The sequence below is a fragment of the Oryzias melastigma genome, linkage group LG13 (genome assembly GCF_002922805.2).
Source record: "Oryzias melastigma strain HK-1 linkage group LG13, ASM292280v2, whole genome shotgun sequence".
Classification (NCBI taxonomy): Eukaryota; Metazoa; Chordata; class Actinopteri; order Beloniformes; family Adrianichthyidae; genus Oryzias; species Oryzias melastigma.
The window spans coordinates 18,370,006-18,388,349 of record NC_050524.1 but is presented as its reverse complement, the minus strand read 5'-3'; the positions used below and the strand labels follow the sequence as shown (position 1 = coordinate 18,388,349).

General features: G+C 37.8%; 3 protein-coding genes across 3 annotated transcripts in view; 2 read left to right on the top strand and 1 right to left on the bottom strand.

Moving 5' to 3' along the window:
* Window positions 1-1,252: 1,252 nt before the first annotated feature.
* cryba1a (crystallin, beta A1a) lies at window positions 1,253-5,251 on the bottom strand. The gene is made up of 6 exons (XM_024277479.2): window positions 4,612-5,251; window positions 4,212-4,278; window positions 3,784-3,902; window positions 3,464-3,605; window positions 3,135-3,277; window positions 1,253-1,740 (listed from the first exon to the last, which is right to left on the bottom strand). Exons 2-6 carry the CDS (start codon window positions 4,248-4,250, stop codon window positions 1,593-1,595), a joined length of 591 nt encoding a protein of 196 aa, XP_024133247.1. The 5' UTR covers window positions 4,251-4,278; window positions 4,612-5,251; the 3' UTR covers window positions 1,253-1,592.
* Window positions 5,252-5,554: 303 nt separating this feature from the next.
* On the top strand, window positions 5,555-11,043 carry crybb1l3 (crystallin, beta B1, like 3). The gene is made up of 6 exons (XM_024277379.2): window positions 5,555-7,524; window positions 9,321-9,394; window positions 9,478-9,596; window positions 9,683-9,815; window positions 10,050-10,192; window positions 10,875-11,043. Exons 2-6 carry the CDS (start codon window positions 9,329-9,331, stop codon window positions 11,041-11,043), a joined length of 630 nt encoding a protein of 209 aa, XP_024133147.1. The 5' UTR covers window positions 5,555-7,524; window positions 9,321-9,328.
* A 2,751-nt stretch (window positions 11,044-13,794) lies between these two features.
* Window positions 13,795-18,344, top strand: part of unc119a (unc-119 homolog a (C. elegans)) — a 21,081-nt gene continuing 16,531 nt past the window's right edge. Inside the window, exon 1 of the mRNA XM_024278061.2 lies at window positions 13,795-14,255. Coding sequence (XP_024133829.1) covers window positions 14,132-14,255 — 124 coding nt within the window. The 5' untranslated portion in view covers window positions 13,795-14,131. The remainder of the gene's footprint in view (window positions 14,256-18,344) is intronic.

Sequence of the window (18,344 nt, the reverse complement as noted above, 5' to 3'; positions counted from 1 at the left end):
AGACTTTAAACAGGTGGAATAAAAACTGGATATAAACCATTTGAGGTATTTTGCAGTTTCCTTTTAGTTTATAGAAAAAAAATCAACTAATTCTCACAAAACAGTCAGGTTATTAACAGACTGAAATAAAGTAATTTTAATATCACAAAATTAACATTATTTTTGTGCATGAAAAAAAATCAATAACCATGACCTAATAATTTCTGCTTCTGTATAAATTTGGTTAAACAAACATTCACTATGTTTATAACTTTGCTTACAATTATTTTAATAACTCTTAAATTCTTTGTTTCTTTTCATAATTCTGTTTTTGCACAAGATTTAAGCTAATCAGAAGACCTTATTATATAACTTATTTCCTACTTTGTTTATTTTTTACCCTTAGATTTTGAATATATTTGTTTATGTATAATAATTAAAATAATATTTTTTATTAAATACATTTTTCCTATGTGTATTTTGCCCACATAAAAGACATTTAGATAGTAACTTGTATTTCAATTTCTCCATAAAAAGATGAACTGATAGATTAAAGTAAATGTGAATCTGCAGGGCTTACTCATCATGCACTCCGGAAATGTGTTCAATGTCACAAACAGTTTTTTATTTTTAATCCTGGGACCTTCGAAGTCTTAAGAAACTTATGTTAAACTTAACCCTGTTGTAAAATATATAACTTATTCAAAGTCAGTTAATCTGCAGTTAAACAATGTGTCTGAGTGGGTCTTGTGTGTTTATAACATTCTATTATATATCATTTATTAACCTGGTTGACTGCTTTGAGTTTATCCAGTTCCCCCTTAAAGGTTAATGTTTAATTTCAAAATTTTAAATTCTCACTATTTAATTGGATTTTAAGATGTAAGATAGCTTTCACTGATATAATATGTAATACACAGTAGATATTATTACCTAACTCAAGGCTGCACACCTTCATTTAATATAAATGTGAATATTGGACTAAATGTTGATTTGTTCATGCTTTTGAGAAGAAATCAAGTATAACATTTTATCACCTGTCTGTATTTGCTTTAGTTTAATCATTATCTGATAGCATTTTTAGATTCTTAGGGACATAAAGTCAGCTAAATCTTTACGTCTCTTTTGCACAGTTTGAATGAGCCCTTTATCAATCATACATTATATGTGGTGCAGGTTGAACTTCACAAAAACCAAGACTCAAAAGAAATCACAAGTTAGAGATGTTGTTAGCAGCAGACTCTTGTATTTGTTTTAGTTCAAAGTTGCCCATTCATTTTTAAATGTATCCTCAATAGTGTCATATTCATCCACGAATAAGAGAAGCAACAACTTTGAGTGACACAGCTTTGCTTCGTCACCCTGAGGACCTTTAACCCCCCCACTCTTTATCCTTCGTGGGGCTTCAGTCAGGAGCTTTTATTTACTCTTTCTCTTTTCTTAACACAACTTTTCTTTGTTCCCATTTGGCATCTTGATAAAACAAAATTTCTGTAAACGTCTCAAGGGCGAAGCACCAGGAAGTGCTGGAATGACTGGGTGAAGAAAGGAAGAGGAGGAGGAGGATGTGGAGGAGGTAAAGACGGAGAGGCTGGGAGATCTGGCTGCAGGTCTCACTGCTGGATGCGACGCAGTGACTGCACCTGGAAGGACTGGGCGTGGGAGCCCCACTCTCTGTAATGTTTGTATTCGCCACCATGGCGATCACATTCCATGATGTACTGGTAACCACGGTAACCTGGAAACTGGTAGCACACCCAGCTGGAGGAGGAGGAGGAGAGACATAACTAGTTAGAAAAAAATGATTTCTACAGAAATGGAGGTGTTCCCAGTAAGATATGATACAGATCATAAAAATTTTACTATGTAAAACTCAGAAATAGGACAAACCTGCAATGGCTATAATACTTTTTGCATTGGAATTTTTCACTTGTCAAGGTTTTGTACCTGCATTTAAGTCACTAAAATAGTTTTTGAGTTGTTGTCAAATACTGAAAAACATTTAATGCAAAACCAGGGTAGTTTTTAATTTAAATAATTTAAATAATGGTTAAATAGATAAATAAATTAGTCTCTGAGAAAAAAAATGTGTAAAAATGTGAGGTGTAGAAGCAGAGCAGTTCAAGGTTTATAATTCAGAAACATTTTGTGGGACAAGCACCAAATTTGGTATAGATGTACCTTAAGATCCCCTCTTTCAGAAAAGTATGCTGTCAGCAAAAGAAATCCAAAATGGCGGCCATTTGTAAAGATGGCAGCCATACACTCTATTGCTACAAAAATATTTAATGTCCATTTGCCTCAATCTCGGAAATATGGGCTGTTCATGCACAAAATGCAGTCTTTACATTTAAAAGGTACCTAAAGAATAAAATTATGTGTTTATATCAGTTCAGTATCAATTTTAAAATCTTGGATTTTCTTGTTGCTAATGTGCTTTTCTGAAAGAGGGGATCCTAGGGTACATCCATGACAAATTTGGTGCCTGTACCACAAAATACATGATTATGTATAGATTTAACAGTTCATAGATTTGATGGGAAGCTAGATCCTATGATGATTCATGTTGAGTTCATTGACTGTTACTTTTGTTACACTATTCTTAATTCAGAGGCATTATCTTTAACCATGTTTTTGATAAATCGCCCTAAAGAGATAGAGGAATCCTCATTGCAACATGATATCATATTTCAAATTATTTATGGTTATACCTACAAATTACACTATATTATTACATTGATGTTTGGTTAATAGATAATTATATCTTTATAGAATTTAAAGATACTAGATCCACTATAGCAGTTGTTCTTAAGAAAAAAACTCAAATTCCTGACATTTATTAATAATTGAATAAATAAACTGATTGCAAAAAAAGTCTGTCAGTTTAAAAATATATGTTTAATTGTGTGTCTGAATGTTTTCATTAAATCATAAAAGTTAAAAATAAAGAAGAAATATTTAATTTATTTTTTGATTAAGAAAACACAATTTATTATAACATGTGGTCAAATCTGCAATAAATTAAGTTCTAAAGAAAAATATTTGTTGACAAATAATTGATTTTGTCACCTAACAATATTTTTTCTCTATAAAAATCTAGATGAATTTGGTCTTTAGCTTTAACATCCATCATGTGGATTGAAAAATTAACTCACGCGCCACTCTGAACTTGCATGGACCCGATCTCATTGTTGCTCCAGCCCATGGCCTGCAGAGAGGGGTAGTCATCGTTTATTTCCCACTGTCGTCCCATGAAGTTCTCGCTCTCAAACAACACCATCTTGGACTCCTTGTGGTTCTGTGTGGTCAAAAGACAGTCATGTTAAAGGCTTAAAACACAGAGACAGTTTTGTGCACATGACACAAGTAAGAGCTAAATAAAAAAGCTATGCATGTACTTTTCTTGCACAAAAATGACTTTAAGGCGCAAATATGAAGTCAGACTACAAAAAGGAAAGTTGCTGTTTTTTGCACAGAAATGCACCGCAGAGCAGATGGGGCGGAAGGACATCATCCTCTCAATGTGGTAGGCGTTGCTGCCGCTCCACGACTCCCAGTGAGGGTACTCTCCCCTCTCCAGCACAAACTGCTGTCCACAGAAGCTCGAGTGCTCATATCCTGCCCAGCTGTCAATGCAAAGCACACAGTCGCATGCTTTCATTTCTAAAGCCCTAAATATGTTTTGTTAAAGCTGCATGAATTAACTGGTGAGTGTACATTTTCATTTCAACTCTTGACATATAGATTCTGAGTATTCTTTCTAATCAAAGTTCTTTGAAACGTTTATTGAAGTTTCTGACTTACGCTCCACACTCCACCTTGAGAGAGCGGATGTTGTCAACGCCACACTCCATGATGTTCTGGCAGGCTGAGGTGAACTCCAGACGTTTGCCCTGGAAGTTCTCCTGATCATAAACTGTGATCTGTGAGGAGAATGGAGCAGAAATCCATAGTGGACTTTTTCTTTGCCTTTTATGGTACTTACTTTGAACTTTTGATGCTATTATGGTAAAACTTCTATGTTATTATGTAATTTTTACGCTTAACTTTTATTTTTCTTTCTGAGGAAACAACTGAAAAGACACTGCAACTTTGTTTGTGCATGTAAACATGCACACAATGACAATAAAGCCTATTCTGACAGCATACATTTATTCAAAGTACAAATCTAGTGAGGAATCAGACCATTAAATAGCAATTATTTATGGTCTGTGACATGACATGAATCTCACCTTCCATGGTCCCAGTGGGTTTGGGTTGTTTAGAGCCATGCTACTGTGAGTCCAACTGTTGATTTACCTTAAAAAACAGATGCATACAAATAATGACAAGCTAAGTGAAGAAAATACAATTAATCAGTGAATTATCTTTTTTTAATCTTAATAATTTCTGAATTCATGCAGGTGTTTAAGTATTTTTAACTTCTGTTTAAATAGCAGAACTTGTATTAGAGCAAGTCTTCAAAGCTTAATTCATGCAGTTTTTTTCATGTAGGCACAATGCAGCGTGGTCAATATGTCAGCACATATGCATCTCTGAGTTCAGTGTATACATTTGTGACTCAGCAGAATGACAAAAGGCAGGGAAGTGTAAAAAATGACAATAGTCTGAACATTGAGATGGAGGGCTTACCTGACCGGCCCCAAAGAAAATTGCTGTTCAGTGCTCACAGGGGGGCTCCACAAAAAACGATGTCCTGATCCTCAGAAAACGGACCTATTTATACATGTCGGTGCTGAAAAGCAGCTGGGCCTGAGGGTTCGAGGTGAGAGTCAGCACATTGCTGTACCCAGTTATTGTCCAAAGCTGAGCTGCTGGGCTTTAGCAGGCCACAGCAGGACTGGACGGAGGGCACGGTGCCCAGTGCAAATAAGCAGAAGCTCCAAAGGATCCATGTCCAGTGGGCTGCACCAAGTCCCAACACAATATAGTCTGGAAAGCAGGTTGTCACAGTTTTCCCACAAACCCCTGCAACCATGAAAAGAGCATTTATGGAATTTGGAGAGACAGAAAATACAGATGCTTCAACTCAAATCTGTAAATATCTAAACTTCACTTTGTTCATGAAGATTTCTATTAAACAAGCAAGTCAGAGTATTTTTCCATTCTGAGCAACTCTTGTATCTGTCATGTACGTCACATCCACCTATCTGTCCCCACGTCAGTGGTACCTGTGTCTTCTCATTCACACATGCCCCATGCACAGTCATGCACTGACATTGTCGTGGACAGAGGCAGACAGGAAACAACCTGTTCATGCTCTGACAACAACACAAAGGAATCCACAAACATACATGTCATGGAGAATAACTCATAAGAATTTCTTATAAATGGGAATTCAGTTCTAAAATAGGGATTTTTCATAAATATTTTTAATTGCTCAATATAGAGTTCTTAAAGCAAAATTCGGTAAGTAATAAAAGTGTTAAAAAATGGATGTTAATCAATGACAAATCTAAAATGAGACAACATTTATATATACTTAACATGTTATACATTTGTGCATAGTTTTTTAACCTCTCAAGACCTGAGCAAATATTTGAGCTAAACTTCTACTAATGTAGTCACAGGGTCCAAGTTAAGAAGAATTAACTTCTGTGGTAATATAACCTCATACGGTAATGTTGTGTCCTCACATGTTAATGGTTAATGTTTGCTTCAAAGTTGGAAGAATTAACACATTTAAATTTTAAAAAGTGCTCTCTTTAGTGTTTTAGACAGAACGTAATTTTTGGATTTGCACATTTGTTCAAGCTTAACAGCATCTTAGCAAACTGTCTTGTAAAATAATGCCCACCTTATTTTTTGGCTCATTAAAATTGCAATTATGTTTATTGTGTTTTACTCTTTAAAACCCATTGAATCAGTTCAGAAAAGTTGGAGCAAAAGGAGTCCAACGTTCCAACGTTAAAAAGACAAATTCACACCAGATGTGACTGTAAAGGTGAGAAAAGGTAAATCTGCTGCTGGATGTAAGATAGCAAGTTGCTGTGATTTAAGTTTTGACAACAGACATTTCTATAAACTATTTCTGCTTTCCATTTTTTTTTTTCTTTTTTTACCGAAACCAGAAAAAATAGTTATGATGGGAGGTTGTTGATTGGATGATGACATTTGTCCATCATTTGACTTGAAACTATAGTGGATAATCATCAAATCAGCGATGTCCCACAGTACCTAGTTTAAACATTTTTTTTTGCATGAAACAATGCAATAAGGTAATATCATCAAACAAATTAAAACAAAAAATGCAATTTCAACAAATGCAATTTTTAAAAAGGTTAATTAAACTAAAAAAAACTCTGTAACTAATTACTTTTTTGTGTGATGTTTATGTTCTATACACTAAGGTCTGTATATATTTTTTATTTTTCCCCCCTTGGCATTCACACTTTAGTTGTACATGTTGCTGTATTTGTTGTTTATAAATAGAGTTAAAAAAAAGTCCCATAGTACCTACCTTTTCCAGTATCTCATTATAGTTTGTTTGTCTAATCTTTTTTTTTTGTTTGTTTTCTAGAAATTACTGGAATTTCTGGAATTCCGTTTTGTTTTCTAAAATGTAACAATGTTTTTTTTCTTTAATATTTGTTTTGCTTTTTAAATTCTTGTTGTCTTCTTTTACATTTTTTTGCTTTAAGTGTTTTGTTGATGTGATTTGCACTTTAGGGTCACTGTAGAAAACTTCATCAATATTTAAATACAATAAGCAAAAACCCTTATTTAACGGGAGACCAGCCCAAAAGAAAATCAACAAACACTGAAACCAATCAACTAAATGCATCTCAGGTCACATTTGTTTTATAGTTGATTGAAAAACTTCAGTTTTCAATGTGTGATGAAAGTCTTTTTTTTTTACTAACCACAAGAAAAGAGTTTTGGGAAGGAACGATTTTGAGTGTTAAAATGTTAACAGTGAAGTGAAAAAGAAGCACTGCTGCATGAACAAGTCGATCCATCTTCCTCCAGAGAGGGAGCTTTCTGCAGAGTGCATGTACAGATAGAGGCTGTCTATCCCCGTGATATTCTGTCCAATGCTGAACAAAAGAGATTTAAAGTGTTCGTATAGTCAGCACATTACACCCCATGGCTCAACGGCTTACTGTGTGCACCAAGAATTAGAGGAGAAAAAAAACACTGAAGCAAAAGACAAAAATAACATATTTGAAGAATTTTGGTTTTGAAATGGACAAAAAGAATTTAAAATCAGAAACTTAGAAGCCCAGACAGTGAGAGATGCCCACAGCAAACTGTGCTTTGGTGTGTAAGTTGGCAGCAAGCAAACTTTCTGCTGATCACAGTGACTGTCCTCTGTCAGCCACAATGGTGGAGGGACAATGCCGCGTTCAGCTGAGTCAGCACGACTCTCCAACAGACAGAGTGACCTTTGACCCATCACCGGGCTCCAAACAGCTCACAGCCAATAGGATGGGATAATTTCACACCTATGGACTCGATGTGAATGTATATATATATGTCCACAGACGAGGCCTGCGTCCAGCTCTCTCTCCAAAGATCCGCTCGTTTCAGCCTTCAGTTGTAACTGTAAGTGGCCTCCTAACTCTGCTAGACTCTCTGGATTATCGTGATTATCATTTCTGGACCCAAGAGAGGACCGCATTCTCTCTTTAATCCCAGTTTCGGACTGATCACGTGGATTATTGGCATAAAATGCAATCAGATCTGATTTGATGTTTCAGAGTTCTTTGCGTGTTACCCAGAGGTAAAGTCAGTGAGAATAGTGAAGGTTTTTATTTAGTTTGATTTTTTTTTTTGTCTAAAAAGATTAGTTCAAGATTCAGCAAGTCAGTGGTTCGTTTAAATTTCTCGTTTTGTACATGTAGACAAACTTTGGGAGTCTTCATTTGTTTTTTCATCTTGAAAGTTTGTTTCTCCCAAAAAATGTTCAGATTAAGATAATGAGGAGATCATGTAAAGAGATGCTCCTCTTTTTGCTGAAAAAAATAGGTTCATACTGTTCTTTTCCCCTTTTTCTCACAATTTATGATATTACCTTTTATGTAGGAGAAACTAGATTCGACTTTGCAGAACATTTCTTAGAGTTTGTATTTAGTAGAAATTTGCAGCACAAACTAATAATTTTCATTTTTCTATTTAATAGTTCCCTAATCAATTAACATTCAGTACAATGATGGCTTCAGAACTTGAAGGTGATCTTGTATTTGACTAAATGTTCAAAAGCAGGAGATGGAAGTAAAAGGTATTCAATCCATGCAGGGTGTGTACCGGTTTTCTCGTAGTAGGATACATGCAATAGTTTTTTTTTTCTATTAGTAAACATAGGTGGAGGAGTTTAAATATTTTGGGCTCTTGTTTACGAGTGAGAGAAGACCAGTGCATGAGATCGACAGGCGGATTGGAGCTGCGTCCGCCATTATACAGTCGCTGTACCGGTCCGTTGTGGTGAAAAGAGAGCTGAGCCAGAAAGCAACGCTCTGAGTTTACCGGTCCATCTTTATTCCAGTACTTACCTATGGTGGTCATGAGCTCTGGGTCATGACCGAAAGAACGAGATCCCGACTACAAGCGGCTGAAATGAGTTTTCTCCGGAGAGTGGCTGGGCGCTCCCTTAGAGATAAGGGAGAAGCTCGGTCACCCGGAGAGAGCTCGGAGTAGAGCCGCTTCTCCTTCACATCGAGAGAAGCCAGTTGAGGTGGCTCAGGCATCTGATCCGGATGTCTCCTGGTCGCCTCCCTGCAGAGGTGTTCCGCGCATGTCCCACTGGGCTGAGGCCTGGGAACGTCTTGGGGTCCCCCCAGAGGAGCTGGAGGAAGTGGCCGGGGAGAGGGAAGTCTGGGCATCTTTGCTTAGACTGCTGCCCCAGCGACCTGGTCCCAGATGAGTAGAAGAAGATGGACGGATTGATGGATAGCAAACATATATAATATATAATTTCTTGTTTCCTGTGATAAAATCTAAAGTTATCAAAAAAGTTCAAATCTTTCAAAGAAAAATGTGGATTTAAGTCAAATATCGTTCAGTGGTTAGCACTGCTTATCAAAGCCAGGACGCCATGGTTCAAATCCCCACTTGGGACCTTTCTGTGTTGAGTTTCCGTGTTCTCCCCATCACATGTGGGTTTAGACTGGCAACATGTCCAGGGCGTACTCCACGTTTGTCCAACAGTAGCCAGAACAGAATCAGGCAACCCTACGGATGACTGTGAACCTATCCCAGCCATTTACAGATCAAGATGGAGGCCATGAACAGCTACTGAATTTTAAATGTAGATAACTGAGTTTACCCCTTCTGTGAGGTGTATCCTGCATTAACAAAGTGATAAGCTTCTTGTTGTATCTATATTTATTTGTTCTTTCTAGATCTCATCATGTCCCACTCAGGTGTTCAGGGTAGTATTGGCAGCCACCCCGCCATAGGGCTGCACAATTATAAGGTACCTTAATGTTCATTTTCCACCTTGAAAAGGTAAACACGTATGTTGAAACATATATGCCTTGGTCATGTTGTGTTTCCTAGATATACCTCTATGAATACGAGAACTTTCAGGGCCGTCGGATGGATCTGTTTGGAGAATGTCGTAACCTGTGTGAGAAAGGTTTCGATAGGATTGGCTCCATCAGAGTAGAGTGTGGACCGTAAGTCCCTAATATGCAGATGCAAATACACACCAAAAACCTATTAAAAAAAACTAATCAAAGTGCATCTTTTCCCAATTTGGAAGCTGGGTGGGCTACGAGCAGCAAAACATGACAGGTGAGATGTTCATGCTGGAGAAGGGAGAGTATCCACGCTGGGACACCTGGTCCAACAGCTACAGGTGTGACCGCATGATGTCACTCAGGCCTGTGCAGATGGTAGGTTGTCTGGAATTATTCTACAGATCCTCTCTTTTTAGCACGACACTGATCAATATTACATTTATTCAAAAGTAATTTCATGAATGTTGATTTATATGAGGTCTTTAACCACTTTTCTGACAATTCTTCAACTTTAAAAGTCTCAGGTCATTTAAATATCACAATTATGACTTTTTGTTTTCATGCTGATTGCTTTTAAACAGCATATTTTCATGTAATATTTCCTTCCAGGACCCCCAGGATCACAAGATTTGCTTGTTTGAGTGTGCGAACTTTGATGGTCGCAAGATGGAAGTGTGCGACGAGGATATTCCGAGCCTGTGGTCGTACGGGTTCCAGGATCGAGTCGCCAGCATTCAGGTCACCGGAGGAACGTAAGTCATGCCTGTGCGTCTCGTGGTTGGAAGCGTTTAGAGCATAAAGGTAAAGAAAACTGACCTTAAAAAGCCGTGTGATGTGAACACTTTTGTGTTTCGAACAGTAAACAAAATGTATAACTTAATTGCATATCCTGGTCTTCTTCTTTAATGACAACAAGACTTTTATCTGGCAGCAATCTAATTTTAACTTCCTGTCCTAGTGATTGAGTGATGCACTTTTTATGTGTTATTTATTATTTTTAGTTGTTGCACGGACCACCAAGCACTTTTTTGATGCTCATATTTTTAGAAATAATGAAAATAAATAATAAAAAATACCTACCAACCGACCGACCTACCTATTTAGAAAACGAAAAAAAAGTTAAAACAAGAATAAAGCTGTAAATTTATGAGAAAATTCATTTTTTTTTATTGTTCTTTCTTTCAAACACAAAATGAAAGTGAACATAAAAATTTAAAAATAAAATATAAGAATTTAAAAAAGTACAAAAATACAAAATAAACAAAAGAAATTAAAAATACAAATATAACTTCAAAAAAGTGATTAAAAAATGTATATATTATATACATATATATACACAAACATCCCCAAATGAAAATGCAACACGTCATGGCTTTGGATCGGGGCGAGTCGAATCTTACTCTTTTTTTCTGTTTTCTCCTCTTCCTCTTCTAGCTGGGTGGGCTACCAGTATCCCGGCTATCGTGGCTACCAGTACATATTTGAAATGGGCCCTTACAAGCACTGGAATGACTGGGGAGCCCACCACCCCCAGATCCAGTCCATCCGCAGGGTCAGAGACATGCAGACGCACCGCCGGGGGTGCTTTGAGCTGACCGTGTAGAGGAGCCCAGAGGGAGGAAGCTGCAGCCTCTTCCTGAAAAAAGAGCTTTTCTGAACAGCTAATCGACAAACTGACGACGGGTGTTACTGGCTTTTACTGGTCAAGTTCTTGAGTATGTGGAATTGTGCTATTTGTTTCCAAACCTCATGGAAGATGATTATATTTATAAAAGGGGGTTGTGGGGATAGTTTTTTTTTCTTAGTTTGTTGTATTTGCGATCAAAGGATTTGATTTTAATTTGTATTGATCATGTGTTTGACGCTAAAAGCAGATGCTTCTTCCCTGCGATTTTGAACAGAATGAACTCAATCTTTCCTCTGCTGGCTACCATGGACAGCTCTCAGCACCTGCAGTGAGCTTGTGATGCAGGGGGAGGCGCTATATCCTCATCACAAAGCACCACTGACTGATAGATGACCTGGAATGGGGCAACTAACCAATGTGGCGATGTCAGTATTTTCCTGACAGCAGGATTCAGCTCATTGAAAGAGCTGTTTACAGGAATTTTACTTTTTCTCAGGGATGCTGGCATCTGGAAAACCCTCCAATGGAAATAAATACAAATTATGTTCCTGAAAATTGGCTTCATTTTTATTTGAATTTCTCTCAAAGGAGTTTTTGAAAATAATTCAAGTTTATTAATTTAAATTTAACTGCAAACATGTGAATATTGGTCAAATGGTTCTTCCTAATTGAACTTCCCTTCTGTATTTTCATATGTATGATGTTTCTATTGTTTAACATGAAGGTCATAGTCAAAAAAAAAAAAATCCACCAAATGAACGCCATTTGTTTTACTTCTTCCCACAAATAAAATAATGAGCTTTTTGAATCATTGTTTCCAACCTAAATAGACACTTCCCCTGTTCCCCCTCTTCCCCTCCAAGCCACATGTGACTCTTTTACTAAATTAGCATTTATTTAAATTAGATTATAGGTTTACAAATGTATGGCACACCAATTAGATCCAAATATTTTCCATCTATCCTTGTTAGCTCTGCATTTCCTCCAGAACGCACAGATTTCAAATACTTTGTAAAACTTGGGTAAAAAGTAAAATCTTTTCTGATTTTGAAGATTATTTAATGATTTTTCAGTACATGTTAACTTATAGTTAGTAGAGTGGAGTTACTAATATATAGATTTGTATTTTGTTGGTATACTTTTTCTACAGGATCATGAACTAATGACTTCATGTTTATGTTCAGGTTAACAGCAGTAGTCAGTACGGAAAAGGTTGACGACAGAAAATGACATTTTAGTGTCTTGCCTGGTCAAAACCTTTCACAAGAGTACACTAGGTGCACTGGGGTGATCCTGTTTGGCACAGGAAGTCTCTTATTTTGAAAGGTAGTTTTACCAGCTCATTTTAAAAGTAAGAAACAATTTCGCATTTTGAGAAAAGATTACGTTCTCTTCATATTTTTGGCTTTTATCCATGCCAAAAAAGAAAACAACTCAGTTATTAAAAAAAACATAATGAATGCAAAGTAGAGCTACCAAATTTACCTGCAGGGCTAAAAAAGATTATGTGGTTCCTACCAGGTTTTTATCAGTGGAAAACAAGCCCAATTGGCTCTCTTACGATTAAAGGTTGTAGACCCTTGAGTTAGGATAACCTACTTTATTGGGTCATGTTTTTTTCCCCTTTAGGAAAACTCAACAACACTTTTAGAAAAAACAAAAACAGAACACATTGTGTTTGCTGCAGAAAAACAGAGTTTAAGGTCTAAGTCATTTTGTGGCAACATAGATTCACAGGCCACTTTTTCAGTAGTACCAAGTTGGATCCTCCTTTGCCTTCAAAACTTTCTTAATCCTTGGTGTTATAGATTCAAAAAGGTACTGGAAACATTCCTGAGAGAGTTTGGTCCATACTGACATGATTTGTCATTCCAAAGGTGATCCATTGGGTTGAGATCTGGTGACTGTGGAGGTCATTTGAGTCCTGTGAACTCCTTGTCATGTTCAAGAAACCAGAGTGAGATGATTCCAGATTTATGACATGGTTTATAATCCTGCTGGAGAAGATTGGAACACTGTGGTCATAAAGGGATAGACATGGTCAGGATCAATATTCAGGTAGGCTGTGGAGTTGTAATGATGGTCATTTGGTACTAAGGGTCCCAAAGTGTGCTAAGAAAATATCCCCCACACCATTACACTACCACCACCAGCCTGAACTGTTGAATCAAGGCAGGATGGATTCATGCTTTTATGCTGACTACCACCTGGATGTTGCAGCAGAAATTGAGACTCGTCAAACCAGAAAACGTTTTTCCAATCTTCTGTTGTCAACTTTGGGTGAGTCTGTGTGAACTGTAGCCTCGGTTTCCTGTTCTTAGCTGACAGGAGTGGCTTCTGCTGCTGTAGTCCATCTGCATCAAGGTTGGATGTGTTGCACGTTCAGAAATGCTCTTGCGGACCTCAGTTGTGATTATATGACTTACCTTTCTATCAGCTGGGACCAGTCTAGGATATTTTCCCTTTTCTGACCATTCTCTGAAAGATGGTTGTGGGTGATAATCCCAGCATATCAACAGTTTCTGAAATTCTCACACTAACCCGTTTGGCACCAACAACCATCCCACGTTCAAAGTTACTTGAATCCCATTTCTTTTTGTTCTCATGCTCGTTTGGCCATGTCTACATCCCTAAATGCATTGAGTTGCTGTCATATGATTGGCTGATTGGAAATGTGGGTTAATGAGCAGTTGGACAGGTGTGTCTAATAAAGCGGACATTGCTAAAGCAGAGATCCTGAGTTGGTATATTGCAGTGCTGCAGACAGGCAGCAGTGTGCGAGAGGCCGGTTTAAAACCACGGGATTTGGATTAGAGAGAACCCACGAGCCTTTAAGCGCAAGAGGGAGGAAGAGGAGGGGGGAGCTACGGGCTGATTTTGATCTTTTACCGGATCGATAAGAGGAGGAGGCGCGGAGAATGAGTTATTCCTGTAGCCGCGCGCAGCCCGCTCGTTGGCTCCGACGCACGTAAATCTGCGGCGACGCGACGCGGAGATCACCGAGGAGAAAAGCTCCACTTCCTTCCAGCAGCGCGCGCGGTCATAATCCGTCCTCCTACTGGACATGAAAGTACAGCAGGGCTGCAACTCAGCGGACATGGGGATCCCGGTGAAAACCGAAGAAGAGCTGCGCAAAAACACCGTCATCACACCTGAGGATGTGCTCGGGCTACAGAAGATCACCAAGAGTGAGTACATGCTCTGCAGCTGCCCAGCATCCTGTCATGTGCTCTCCTTCCGTCTGTCGGTGTCTACCATGGACAGCGGCACAAGCTGACAACACCACTTTAAACCAGCCTGCTCCAGTCACTGAGCAGCTTCTGTCGGGGCTTTGAGCTGCTCCTCATTCAGAACCTTCAAGGCTCCATAGTGGAATGATCTGCTATTTTATTTCAAATTTTACTTGAATTTGATCATATGATGTGAAAGAGGGGAAATATGGCTCTACTCGAGTTCAAGACACCTGCAACTCGGAGGTAACAGGTGGTCAGAGAGATGTGATCAACCGATTACAGTCATTGTAATAGAGGGGGGTAGTCTTGGCACCGTTCTTTATCATGAAACATTTTTGGGGGAGTCTTTGATCCACGAGAGCTGCTCTCACACTTTGAACTCTGGGAAATGACTTTTGTTTTTCTCCTCTTTTTGCTGCCAAAAGTGTTCTTTTTCATACCACCAAGTAGTACACGTGTACCACTACAAAAAATACTGGCACGAAAAAAAAAAAGTGTCTTGTACACACCAGATAGTAACTGGTGTGCACCACTAAGTATCTATAGTGCGCAAGATTTTCTATCTGGTGTTCCTTTTTTTTTTTTTTTTTGTCTCTTTAGGGGCTCCATACGATTCATCCTTCTATTCTCTGAAAACAAATATAATTAAAAAAAAACTGTCAGCTCAGGTTGTCAAAATTACGCCTAAAAAAATAAAGTGTTATTTTTAACGATATTGCAGTAAAAAAGTATGTTTTTAGAGTTCCTCTCAAGTAATATTTCTAATTATCAATGTGAAATAATTTCATTTATAGGTAATATAAATATAGTATATTGAGTACATTGATAGGTCAATTTAATTCAGTTCAATTCAATTTTATTTATATAGCCCAATATCACAAGAACATCTGTGTAATTGGGCTTCATTCAAATCTCATAGTTGAACATTTTTCACACAATTATATTACAATTTATAGTTTTGACAGTTTGCACATTTTTTTTCTCAATTTGTATACAAAGTTGGACAATAGACAATAAACATATTTACATGTAAATTGAAAGGGTTTATTTCAAGCAAGAATGCATGTGAAATACAATCAACAGTGGTTTAAAACCGTACAAAGACATAAAATAAAATAGGCATCAAATTGTAGATTGCTTGAAAAGGGAGGGGGAGGAAGCGAACTTGTATACAATCACTGTTAAAATATTAGGATATTTACATATCTTTTGTAATATAAAATATGCTGGAAAAGTATTTACCTCAAAACTTGTGTATAAATGTTTAGAAATGTGTGGTTTTGAATATTGATAACTTTAAGTAAGTGTCCTGGTATGCTAAAGTCACAAATAAAACAACCAATGCGTGATGAGAGGCAGTCTTAAAGATTTTATGCTGCCACTTTTTTTTTTTTTTTTAATTGCTGGCATGGTCATGAATGTAGATGGTGGCTGTCGAGCACTTTTTATATACCCCCGGGTACCGGACAGCTGGCGGCCGGTGGCTCTTGATATGGACAGTCGCCGTCTGGAGACATTTATACATCAGACCTGCTGCCAGTCAGCAATTCCGGCTGCCAGCGACCTGTGGCCGTCCAGCCGTCGTCTGAGTTCATAATGGCGTCATTCCCATCTGTCACTGGAGTGCACAACCTCCAAATATGTCTGGGTGGCCACTGACTAATGTCAACTTTTTCCTAAAAGTGTAAAAAAAGCGTGTAAAAACTGTGACCACTGCCTCCCGATTACAAATTTCCAACCTTCCAAATTTACTAAAAAATTAGTTTTAGGTCTCTGCGCCGTGTCATTTTGGGATATGTGACCATAAGGTTAATGAAACTGTCATTTTCATCTGTCATGATTATCGTCATTAGCTGTCGTGATGTTATAGTTTAAAGCTGTAAAAATGACAAACATTTTTTTTACAGTTTTCAAAAGTAAAATTCCTAAACTTTACTAGAAAAATAACCCTACAGTCTGCTCGCTAAACCATGTGTAATTTTTCTGTCTACAAGTTCCTGTAAGAAATGCTAACGGAGGCAATTTCTATGAATCTAATCAACGGTCAAAATCAGTTTCTTCAGTGACATTATTGAATCTCCAGGAGGGCCTCTCTAACCATATGGTTTGTTTGGTCCACCTGTTTGTCCAGTTTGGAAAAAGTCAGTGAAATCATTCTGAGCCAAGATGACCAGCAGTGTCTATACGACCAACACAAAACCAGAGGTTGATGTGACGACGCACTTTGTTCATCAATATCTTTAGGACTTTGTTGCTTTTCCTGCTTCTTTGTTTGTTCTTACCACTTCTGTTTGCAGCATTTCCTTTTTTTGTGGGGGGGATAGGACCCTATGTTTGAGTACTTTTACCTCCAGCTACTGACAGAAATGTAGTTTTACCCGTTGCAAGTACCAGTGGAGAGACTGGAATATTCATTGGTAACAACAAAAACGACAGCGCAAAAGGGTTGTTTTAACCAAGGTAAACATTTTTGATAAATTATGTTTTAAGCACCACTTAAAAAATAGAAAAAAATGTATTTTCTTATTTATTTCATTTCTTACAAAAAAGGAATAACTTACACCCACATCCCATTCAGTCCTACTTTCTTCACATTTTTAAAAATATTTATTTTTATTTTAAAAAAGTTCAAATATACAAACAAAAATACAAAAATGTACAGTACCACAGCTAAAAGTGCCTGTAGCAGTCATATATCCGTACTCTGTTCCAGGACTGTGTAATGTTCAAAGTGAAGATTGACAAAATCAAAGAGTGTCTGTATCCTGAACACTTAATTTAGTGATCTAGGAGTATTTTTCCAATACAGATTAAGCCTTGGACGTTCCCAAAACACTCTGTAAGGGTTTGCCTTCTTTGAACCACCCCACCTTCAATATACAGATTTCTATATACAAGACTTTTACTTTCTTTAGATTTACTTTGATTAAAAAATAAAATGCAAGCATTGTAAAATCTAGAGATCCTGAAGGCACCTCTGTGACCTTTTCCCCTCCGATCTGTTTTTCCTTGAGTAACGTCTGAGCTGTGAACCAAAAGCAAATCTGCATCAGTTGAAAACAATTCCTAAATCACTCACGATGGTGCGGTAATCTCCGCCCTCCTCTGACATGTAATCTGGATTATGTCGGGATGGCTGTAACACGGCATTCTGCAATGAAATGATACATGACAGCTAATTAATACCATTACAGAAAAAGTGTAAAGCGACAAATGATATAATAGTGTTTACTGAAAATAATTTAAAAGAGGCTTTCTGTGTGTTGAATGCTGACTTTAAACATTGTAATCCCTTCCTTTTGAGCCTGGATGATCTAACCTACAGCCAAAATAAATGACATAATGGAAAGATATTTCTGTATACCACTGAGATAATTGATGTGTTGCACAATTCAGACTATTGTTCTCTCTGCCAGGAGAAAAAAAATTGGAGCAAGAGAAAAGAGTTGCTCGAAATGCCTCCTTTCTTCCTCTGTTAACGTTGGATTTGATGCCGCCGTGTTCTACACAGATTTGGGTAAAAACTGCAGATTCTGGGAGCCGTTTTGGTCATGGAAGCCGGTGACCCTCATGTGGATAAGGTTGATATTTTGGACAAACCATGCATTTTGTGTTATAAGCACCAAATTTGGCATAGATATACATTTGGATCCCCTCTTTCTGTAAAGCAGAAAACCTGTGTCGACATATGACAGCTTCGGCAGAATAAGAGGAATTCATCAGAAACTCGCCTCCGAGTTGTGGGTGGGCAATGGTGTAAAAGTAAGCCGCTACTGATATCCCATCATCCCTTTGTTTACACTCTCTAGCTTAAAGCCCCTCACAACCCCAAGCACCAACAAAATTGGCGTGCAGTATCGGTGCAATCCAGCCGTACAGTTTTGCGGCATCTGTTAGACACAGAATTTACTGGAGATAGGACACAATTGTGCACTTAAAATAAAATTTTTAGCACCGCTAGCTCTGTGGAGAAGGTGTGCGTTAGCTTGGGGGGTGGGGCAGTCAGAGCAGACTCTTCCTGGAAGGAGCTTTTCTCACTTTGTG